Source organism: Phalaenopsis equestris, unplaced genomic scaffold (assembly GCF_001263595.1).
Source record: "Phalaenopsis equestris unplaced genomic scaffold, ASM126359v1 Scaffold000113, whole genome shotgun sequence".
NCBI classification, from domain to species: Eukaryota; Viridiplantae; Streptophyta; class Magnoliopsida; order Asparagales; family Orchidaceae; genus Phalaenopsis; species Phalaenopsis equestris.
This window is the reverse complement of record NW_018164555.1, coordinates 303,797-314,890: the sequence shown is the minus strand read 5'-3', so window position 1 is coordinate 314,890 and position 11,094 is coordinate 303,797. Positions and strand designations below refer to the sequence as shown.

Sequence of the window (11,094 nt, the reverse complement as noted above, 5' to 3'; positions counted from 1 at the left end):
TTAGGTGAGCTCAGTCAGATACACCTGATAAGATTTTATTAGAGTCTGGAGGCACAGTTACGTCGGGAATCCGTATGAAATGTTTTTTCAAAGAAATGGGGGTGAACCGATATTTAAGATAATGTAAGATTTAAAGTTTTCATTTTGGTTGTTTGACAGAGTTTAGATTAAATTCAGCTTAAACCCTTCCGAAATATTACCACCAAATATATTGACATCATAAATTTTTTTAGTAAGGAATTGAATTTACAGAGAAAGAAAACATAAAACTTCCTCATTTACTTTCTATTATACATACAATATATATTGCAGTAAACAATGACTTGCATGTTCGTATCTATTTAAGCATGCATGCATTTAAGCTCTTATCCATTATTGTGAACTGCGTTTGACATATAAATTAAAAAGATTTAATAAAAGTTTTGTGAGTGATTTTTTATAACTTCATAGTGAGGCTAATTGCAGCCATTGGATAAGATCAGAAGTAATACGATTATAAAGACACTCTCATGCAGCATATCTGGATATAATAGTGTGGCTATTTTGGCTCTAATTATAAGCTATTGAGTTTGAGATCTAACATATATTGTTGTACTTGTTTGCAAATAAATTAGCTCAAATTATTAAAAAAAATTTATGGGGTGCATGATAACAGCTTTAATAGCTTTAATAAATCATATAGATTTGAGATTTAAGACAAAGTTGAGAAGAAACAAAAAAGAAACTAGATTAGATCTTACTAATCTATTGGTTTTATCTAGGTTTAGAGATTAGAAATTCTCCAAACTCAAATTCAAAGTGTAACCAACAAATAGGGCCGTAAATGATCTGATTTTGAGCCAAGTCGAGGACTGCATAAGTTCAGCTCGAAGAGTTTGCAGGCGGCTCAAGATTGGCTCATGACTCATTATATTTGATTTCTAGTCAACTCATATCGAAATTGAATCGAACTCGATCTAACTTGAAATCAAAATATGACAGTCCAAATTGATTTTTTTTTTTTCCTTAATCTATTATGGCTCGAAAAGTAAAATGAGCTGGCTCGTTTTCTCTGATGAACACAATAAATTGTAAAAAAGTTAAAGTTTGTTTACCACTTGTACATTTTAATTTCTTTTAACATTCTATTATATATATATATATATATAACTAAAAAAAACTTCTAGTCAGTCTCGAGCTTGTTTGAGCCAATATGCATATGGCTCTAAATCGGTTCAAAATAAACTATATCCATAATTTTAGCTCATAGCTCAGCTCAACACTCCCTTCTGACCTAAAATTTGAATTAATTTTTGAGCGAGTGATTAAGCCAAATTTTTAGCCCTATCAACAAATTATTTTTTGATTGCTTGAAAATAGAAAATATATATTATGGTTCCACTCCTATTTATTTTATATACGAAAATAAAATCACTATTTCAAGAAAGTTTGAATATATGTAAAATTGAATATCAAATTTAACCTCAATAAATTTAATCAAATGATAAATCTATTTTTTAAAATATTTTTAAATATAATTAATTTAGAGAGAGAGAGAGAGAGAGAGAGAGAGAGGTGCCGAACCAGCCTCTTTTCCATGCCTATTGTTAGAAACAGTGGAGCTCGGTCCATTATGCTTAGACGATTACTTTGCTTTGGAGAGTCACACCTCTTCACAAATAACCACTCCCGCCTTCCTCTTTTGTGAAGTGAAACATCTCTTCGCTCCCTCCTGTTTGTGATAAAAGCTTCGAATGACTCTCCTTGGGTTTAGCAGTCATGTTTTGAGTTCTTCTTCGTTTTCCTTGGGATAGAGGAAGGTTTCCACGCGGCAGTGAAGAGAAGTGCAAGGAAGAGCAATTCCTTGCGACATAAAGAAGAAAGAAGAAGAAGAAGATTGTTCTCTGTAGGCTTCTTTTTGGTGGCTTGTGGTATAGTAGAAATTGAGTTTATTTCTCTTGTAAGTTTGTCTTCTTCGATATAGTTTTCTTCGATGTATCTCACGATGTATCTCGGTATAATAGAGAGAGAAGAACAGAGAGAGAAGAAGAGAGAGAACAATGAAGAGTGAGAGATTCCTTTTGTAAGTCGAGGTGATCGACTGGTATAAAATCCTCTAGTATTAAAATTCTCTGCAATTCCGTGGACGTATGCAATTTGCCGAACTACATAAATTTGTGTGTTCCGCTGTGGTGTTGTCATTTCTGGTGTGATTTTTCTCTTTCTATTTTTCACTTCATCGATCGTTCTCCTGTTTGATTTATATATATACCACATCAATCAGTATATCTAAATCTCGCAACAACAACACCTATAACATCAATTAATCTTCGTTCGTATTACTAACTCAGGCTTGTGATGGAATGTCAACCTGCTCCCTTCCCCACATCCACCAAATTCAGGCACAAGGGGCCGCACCAATCCAATTATCCTTGCTGAACACCCACCAACCTTTGTTCATTCCCAAGCTCATCACTTTTAAGCCAAATTTCACATGATTTTATATTAAAAAAATAAAATTTAATATACAAAACCATCAGTATCCCACTGGGATTTCTCATTTCGTTCCAGCTTTTTAAAAGCTTCTTAAAGGAATCTTTTAGTTTCTTTAAAAAAGCCGCACACCTCTCACTTCCACCCTATCAGAGATGGAGCCTCTCCTGCTTCCTCGAAGAAGCAGCTACTACAGGTACCCCTTTGTCTCATGGTTGCCGGATCTGTATCTCAAAAAGTGTGTATTATTGATTCTTCATTTTCTTCTCTAATGGCTATTACTCCTTCTCAGCTCCAGTTTCATGGCATCTCTTTGCTCCATTAGTTTGTCTTCTTTGAACTTTGTTGCAGGTTTTTGTTTCTTCCTTCTCAATGTATTTGTTTAAGCTATTAGTTTGTCAGTCCCTGCTTTTTAAAACCTAACTCTTAACTTTTAGCTCTCATGGGTCATACTTATTCTGCTCCTCAGTGATCATCATCCGCACCCCATTTCCGTTTTCCCTATTTTAACTCAGATGGAAAGTTCTCATCTTGCAGCACCTTGCTGCTCAACCATGAAATCTCTCTACCTCCACCTTCCATTGTGAAAAAAAAAAACCAGCAGTTTCTCTTAAAGTTGGCTCCTTTCTTCCCTCCTTGCCTCCCTCTCCCTCTCAACACTCCTTCCAATGGCTCAATCATACTTCCCTCTTCGTTGGGAGAGCACTGGTGACCAGTGGTGGTACGCTTCCCCAATCGACTGGGCAGCAGCCAACGGTCACTATGAACTTGTCCGAGAGCTTCTTCATCTTGACGCCAATCTCCTCATTAAGCTCACTTCCCTTCGCCGGATCCGACGGCTTGAGACTGTATGGGATGATGATACCCAGTTCATCGATGCCGCCAAATGCCGCTCTTTCGTCGCCCGAAATCTCCTCCATGAATGCGAAACTAAGAACAATAAGAACAGTCTGATAAGAGCAGGCTATGGTGGTTGGCTGTTATACACTGCTGCTTCTGCAGGCGACATTGGTTTTGTCCATGAGCTGCTTGAGAGAGATCCACTTCTTGTGTTTGGAGAGGGGGAGTATGGCGTGACAGACATATTCTATGCAGCCGCAAGGGGAAAAAGCACTGAGGTTTTCCGACTAATTTTTGCGAATGCGGTGTCTCCGAGGTGTTTGGTTGATGGTGAAGGAGACATTGAGGGGAGGGAGAGGAGAGGGGGTGGTAATGGCTCAGTTTTCAGGTGGGAGATCGTTAACAGAGCTGTTCTTGCTTCTGCCAGAGGTGGAAACTTGGAGGTGTTGAAGGAGCTTGTTGGTGACTGCTCTGATATCTTGGCTTACAGGGATAATCAGGGCTCAACCATTTTGCATGCTGCAGCTGGAAGAGGGCAGGTTAAGGTGAGGATTGTTTATGTTTAGGATGATTTGCTTACTTGACATTCAATTCATATGGATTTAGATATGTAACACCTAAACTTCAATTGTTACATATTTACCGCCTTATCTATGCATGAAAATGTGCATTTCACTTCTTAAAAGTTAAAAATAGTGGCATTTTTTATATGCATTGAGTGACTTGGGTGGTATAAATTTAAAAAACAGAAAAAATAAATAAAGTTTAGATGTTAGATATGTAAATGCATAGGAATTGGGTGGTATGTATGTAAATGCCCTTATTTTTATGTTGCTATGCTTGTTACTAACTTGAGAGAACTAGCAGCTTCTCTTTTTCTATTATGGTAGAATTAGCTTGACTGCTTATTAACTTTATTAAATCTAGAAACTATAAGCACGCGGTATTTATAGCTGTATAGAAAGCAAAACTATGACAAATCTGCCCCAAATGGATTCTGAAAGAAAGAATAATCGTGATGATTTTTCGTGCTCAATTTTACTCTTCTTTTTATGCTTGTTTAAAGGGTAAAAAATGGCCTTGTTTACATGTTTGTTGATTTCATGAAACGTTAACCAAGATTTATACTGTTTTTTTATTGTTTTTTATATGATGTCGCATTTGCTATTTGTTTGTCAATATTATTTTGCTTCATTTGAGCTGTTTTTTTGCATGTTGCAATGTTCTGACATTTTGCTGGCTATTCACCTGTTTGCATAATACAGGAAAGATTCAAACTTATACTCTTTTCTTAATAATAATATGAAAAAATCTTCAATTAATGAAATAACGAAGAAAAATCTTCAATTAATGGAGAGTTGCATCAACATTTATTGTCCCACCATCATCATAATTCTAATTGATGCGTGTTGGAAAATCCGCGGCGGTAGAGTAACGGATTATCGTCTTAGCGTTGTACGAGAATTCAACACACACACAGATGAAAGAGAAATAAACAGTGATGACACCAGAAGTTTTTACGTGGAAAACCCGTAATGGGAAAAAACCACAGAGTCTGACCCAATTATAAAAATTCACTATAAGTTAATGATTACGGAGATCCTTTGTCTCACAGATGGGAAAGGGTTACTAGCTTTCCAATTTACAATGTCGACTAACGACGTCTAGTCAGCTGTGGTCGATGGAGATCGGTGGTGATGGACGGTAGTCAATGACAATCGATGACGGTCGGTGATGGTCGACGGAGTTCAGCGGTGGTCGACGACGGTCGATGATTGTCAACGGTGGTCGACGAAGGACAACGGTGATCAACTGTAGTTGACAGTGGCCGACGGTGGTCTATAGAGGTCAGCGATGGTCGCCAACGGTCGATGGTGGTCGACAGCGGTTGGTGGTGGTCGACAAAGATCGATAGTGACAGAAATGATGTTGGACTTGAGCTCTTTTTCAAAGTCTCAAGTTCTCTCTCCCCCCTCCTCATGTGAGGGGTGAAGCTCTATTTATAGTGTTTTGGGTGTAATTAATGCAGGAATATGAATAATTTTGATCAGACGGTCCGGAGAGCTCTCGATCTAATGACGTTTGATGGACATTTGAGTGTCTTGACGATGTCAGAATTGAACAATCTTGGGCTCGTTGGATTTGCCTTGTCGAGAACTCGCTGAATTCGACATTCGTTTGATCTTTTAAATGTGTCTGAAAATCTTCCAAAAATGATTTAATCACTTGATCTGGGTTTGATTTGACTTGGATTGGACTAACTTTGATATCATTAGGTCCGTCTTATCGAGTCGATCAGTTTGACTATAAATTTGCTGAAATCGGAGCTCTGGATGGATTTTAATTGAAGTTTGAATGTTTCTTGCTCAAAAGGTTGCCTCGAAATTCGTGTCATGCCTCGAGATTTGTGATGAAAATTTGTTGGTGATTTATCAGTTCCCTCCTATTTTCGGATGATATCATTTTTATCATCCGAAAATATTATTTCCTAAATGCGTCCGTTCTGAAAGTTATTAGTTTAATAATTTTGAATTTGTTTTGATAATCTCACACATAAGTTATTTAGATTTTAATATAAACGTGGCTCAACTCAAATAAATGAAGGAATGCCAAAAAAGGGGAAACGGAAGCGGTATTGGCAAAGCATTGAGTGGGAAAACTTGAAACTAATTTATAATCTGAAAATAAAACTAATAACTTAAAGCATTGATTTATAATCAATTTCAAGCTTTCCCACTCAATGTTTTGCCAATACCGCTTTCGTTTCCCCTGTTTTGACATTCTAGCATTTATTTGAGCCACATTTATGTTAAAAGCTAAATGGCTTGTATGTGGGATTATCAAAGCAAATCCAAAATTATTAAACTAATAACTTTCAGAACGGATGCATTTAGGAAATAATATTTTCGAACGATAAAAATGATATCATCCGAAAATAGGGGGGCAACTGATAAATCACCAACAAATTTTCATCACAAATCTCGAGGCATGACACGAATCTCGAGGCAACCTTTTGAGCAAGAAACATTCAAACTTTAATTAAAATCCATCATTCAAATTTTGATAAAAAGACATCAAGAGCTCCAATTTCAGCAAACTTATAGTCAAATTGACCGACTCGATAAGACGACCCAATCATATCAAAGTTAGTCCAATCAAGTCAAATCAAGCCTGGATCAAGTGATTACATCATTTTTGGAAGATTTTCGGACACATTTAAAAGATCAAACGATTGTTGAATTCAGCGAGTTCATACTCGAATTGAGCATCTCAACAAGGCGAATCCAACGAGCTCAAAATTACTCAATTCTGACATTGTTAAAGCACTCAAATGTCCATCAAATTTCATTCAATCGAGAGAAGCTCTCTGGATCGTCCGATCAAAATGGTTCATATTCCTGTATTAATTGCACCCAAAACAATATAAATAGAGCCCCACCCCTCACATGAGGAGGAAGGGGGAGAGAGAACTTAAGGCTTTGGAAAAGAGCTCAAGTCCAACATCATCCCTGCCCGCCTCCCGTGGCCCCCCCCCCCCCCCCGCGGCCCCCCCCCCCCGACCGTCGGCACCCACCGCCGACATCTGTCGACCACCGCCGACCACCGTCGACTACCGCTGATCACTGTTGTCCTTCGTCGACCACCGTTGACAGTCATCGACCGCCATCAACCACCGCTGAACTCCTTCGACCATCACCGACCGTCATCGATTGTCATTGACTACCGTCCTTCACCACCGATCTCCGTCGACCACCGCTAACTAGACAACTAGACACCGTCAGTCGACGTTGTAACTTGGAAAGCTAGTAACTGTTTCCCATTTTTGGGATAAAGGATCTCTGTAATCATCAACATATAGTGGATTTTTATAATTGGGTCAGACCCTGTGGTTTTTTTCCTTTACGAGTTTTTCACGTAAAAACTTATAGTTTCATCACTGTTTATTTCTCTTTTATCTCTGTGTGTGCTGAATTCTCGTACAACGCTAAGTTGATAATCCATTACTCTACTGCTGCGGATTTTCCAGCATGAAAAGAGTAGATGCTTTGAGAGGGCCTCTTGATTTTGGTGAAGCATATTTAAGAATATTGATAGTATGTGCACATCAATGACAATTAGACATAGGATCATTTATAATCACTCGAAACACGGCCGTTTTTTTTAGCCGCCTTATTGCATCAAAAGTTGTGACGCAATTTTATATCAGGACTCCAATCAGGGTCTGCCACATTTAAAGGCAGGCCCAACCATGTATTAAATTAATTTTGTTTACTAAGGTTGGCCTGCCTGTATACGTGATAGACCCTAATTAGAGTCCTGATGCAAAATCACATCAGGACTCGTGATACAATAATTTTTTGAAGGTTAAGGGATGGGATGAGTTTCCTTTGTGGAAGTGGGAGCTGGAAAGTAACTTCAAAAAAAATTTCTTTTCAGTTCAGTAGCACTTTGTTGAAAAAAACGACACTTCACTTGCATGTAATAATTGAAGTAAATTCCCCTAAAGCTCTACTTTTATTACATTTAAACTTGTGAGATTTGGCTTACTCTCCACTTTGTGATTTGGCAGGCAGTCAAGCAAGCCCTTATAATAATTGAATTTGCAGTTTTGGCCGCTGCGCAAATATTGTTGAAGGCACTGGAAAGATGGAGAATTCGTTTTCCCCTGTCAGGAGAAAAATGTGTCACATTATCTTGAGTTGAACTTGATTTAGTTAGGCTTTATAGCCATCATATTTATAATGAGATGAGTATGATATATCATTAATCAATTAAACTTTATGTTGTACTCATCTCAAAATAATAAATAATGACTATAAAGCGATTCAAATCAAACTTAGATCACGATATCCGGACAGAAATTTTTATGCCCCGCTAGTGTTTATGATGATTCTGATGGTAAAACATATCAAATATTATAAATTCATCTAGAGATTCTAACAAAATTTTGCTTTCTGTTTTTTTGCTTTTTAATAGTTTTCCCACAATTTTCACTGAATAATTTTCTTTTCCCTTAAATGATTGTCGCAAATGAATTGTGGATTAAAATGCAAATGGTCATGAAATGATTGTCGCAAGCATAAATCTGTTTATGAGTTTAGATATTACCATACTGTTATCACATGTGCAATGTATGCTTTGATACAGACAAACATGCATAATGAAACATTAGAATTCATAAAACTGAACTCAAATAATTAGTAAAAGACTAATGATAATGGTTATTATTTATTCAGTCGCTTTTATCTAGCTGAACTTTCCCATTCCACTCTATTTCCTCCTTATTCTGCAACTTAATATATGTTTCCTCTACACTTTTAAGCTCTTGATTTCTTAATCATAACGCAAGAAGCATTTCAACAATTAGAAAAAACATTACTGCACCGCTTTGGGAAATGTCTTCACATTGCTTGTACATGTCTGTTCTATAATTTATACATGTCTTTCCTTCACCTTGCTAATTTATTATGGAAGATTCACATATATACCACTCAATTCCTACGTATATACATATCTTACACCTAAACTTCAATTCTTACATACATGCCACCTTACCTTAATTCCTACGTATATACATATCTTACACCTAAACTTGAATTCATACATACATGCCACCTTACCTATGCATGAAAATGTCTACTTCACTTTTTTAAAATTAAAATGCTTTTGTTTTTGATGTGATATGAAAGATTTGGGTGGCATGAATGTAAAAAAGTAAAGTTTAGATTTTTGATATGTAAATATATAAGAATTGGGCGGTTATATATATATATATGCATATGGTTTGATACAAAGCTTTGTATGAAACTAGTTTATAAGACATTCACACTTAAAAACAATTTTATGTACAACTTAAAGAAACAATCCCATCTTTTCATAATTCCAGGTGGTTAATGATCTCATTGCATCCTTCAACATCATTGAATCCAGAGACAATCAAGGGAACACAGCACTACATATCGCTGCATTTCGAGGACATCTACCAATTGTTGAAGCCTTAGTACATGCATCCCCCTTCTTACCATGTTTCAAGAACAATGCTGGTGATACCTTCCTTCACATGGCCATAGCAGGCTTCAGAACTCCTGGTTTCCGACGGCTGGATCGCCAGATGGAGCTAATGAAGCAGCTCATCTACGGCAGCATCTTCAACATCAATGAAATCATCAACATTCAAAACAACGACGGTAGAACCGCCCTCCATGTTGCAGTGATCGGAGACCTGCAATGTAACCTCGTGGAGGTTCTAATCACAGTCCCATCGATTAAACTGAACACTCAAGACATCAACGGAATGACTCCGCTTGATCTGCTCAACCGACGTCCTCATTCCGCATCATCGGAGATTCTTATCAAACTGTTGGTTTCATCCGGCGGTTTATCTTATTCGAAGGATTTGAAGGATAAAGCTGCCATTTTTTGGCCGTTGAAGATGCAGTCTGGGATCGGAAACAGCCCAGGTACGTCTTTTAGGATCTCTGATGCTGAAATATTCCTACATACTGGCATCGACGCATCAGAGGCCAGCGGGAGGCCGAGCTCAAGCTCCAGTACAGGAAAGAATGACTTCCCCCACACTTACTTCGAACCTATCGAAGAGAAAAACGAGCATGCCGATAGAAAGAAAGCTTCGAGTTCTGTGAATAGCGCCGCGCGGCGGCTCAAGGTACTACTCCGGTGGCCTCGTTGCAAGGACACGAAAACTGACGATGATTCCGTGAGCTTACTGAAGAAATGGAGTGAGCGCGAGGAAACACCTACGCCTCTACGTGAGCGGTTTTTGAAGCCGCAATCCTCTGTTATAAACAACAAGCGAACACTCGCGGTGAGGACATCAATGCCGAGCCCTGCCACGAAGAAAAAATTTGCGGCTGGGCTTATGCATGGCGTCATCCAGGCGATGCCACACCTGGCACCTTCGCAATCACGGATGCCAGTAAGCCCCTCATCCAGTTCTCTCGTCCCCTCACCTGCGTTAGAGATGCGGAAGGGTGTTTGCGAAGAAGACGAAGAAATCTGCGACACTGCCTGTTCGAATGTAACAGGGAGTTCATCACAGGGATCGAGTTTGAAGAATGCGAAGCTCATGAATCAGTACTTCTGCTTCGGAGCGCAGGGGTTTGCCGTGGATGGATCTTCAATTAATCAACGCCAAAGTCGATTTTTTGGAGGACGTGTTCCTCCGGTATCTTGATGAAGGAAGAAAGTAGATGCGTGTTTGCTGAACTTACTAGTATTGTTAGAAGTTTGCTCCATATAAAGTTGTTGTTTTTGAGAATGAGTGTGTGTTTGTGGTGAATTTTCTTTACAGTGAGAGCTGTGCTTCTGTTTTAATCAGTTGCAGTTTGTGATGAGCTTTTAGTGTTTATGTAATTGTTCAGACTTAAAAGTGTGATCTTTGATGCAAGGAATGCTGTGTCTTGGTTTGTATTTTGTATCAAATTATGAGTTATGTAAGAAATATTTTTTTGAGTATGGACTTGTGATGCAAGGAACGCCAGAGCCAATTTATCTTGGCGATTTCCTCAAATGTATTTCAAATTCTTTGAGAATTGGAGAACTTTGATCGCCATTTGAAATATGTGCAAGTTATTTTTTATTTTTTATTTTTGCTATTGTCATTTTTGCGCAATTTAGCCATCCGAAAGAATAATTGTGTCAACCATCTTTCAATGATTGACATCTAATATTTACTAATTGTTGAAGTCCTTCCTCCACCTTCTAGATCATTGAATATTCTTTCATCTTAAGAGAATGACCTCCATAGCTTGAGTTTTGATG

At 37.9% G+C, this 11,094-nt stretch overlaps 1 protein-coding gene across 2 annotated transcripts; it reads left to right on the top strand.

The window, feature by feature from the left end:
* Positions 1–2,555: 2,555 nt before the first annotated feature.
* LOC110020942 (serine/threonine-protein phosphatase 6 regulatory ankyrin repeat subunit B-like) lies at positions 2,556–10,873 on the top strand. Of its 2 annotated transcripts, XM_020719249.1 has the most exons (3): positions 2,556–2,668; positions 2,765–3,857; positions 9,200–10,873. In XM_020719249.1, the coding sequence occupies exons 2-3, from the start codon at positions 3,141–3,143 to the stop codon at positions 10,505–10,507; spliced, it is 2,025 nt and encodes a 674-aa protein (XP_020574908.1). In that variant the 5' UTR covers positions 2,556–2,668; positions 2,765–3,140; the 3' UTR covers positions 10,508–10,873. The 2 variants fall into 2 exon arrangements, with proteins under 2 accessions (XP_020574908.1, XP_020574907.1); XM_020719248.1 differs by having other exon boundaries at positions 2,556–3,857.
* The last annotated feature ends 221 nt before the right edge of the window (positions 10,874–11,094 follow it).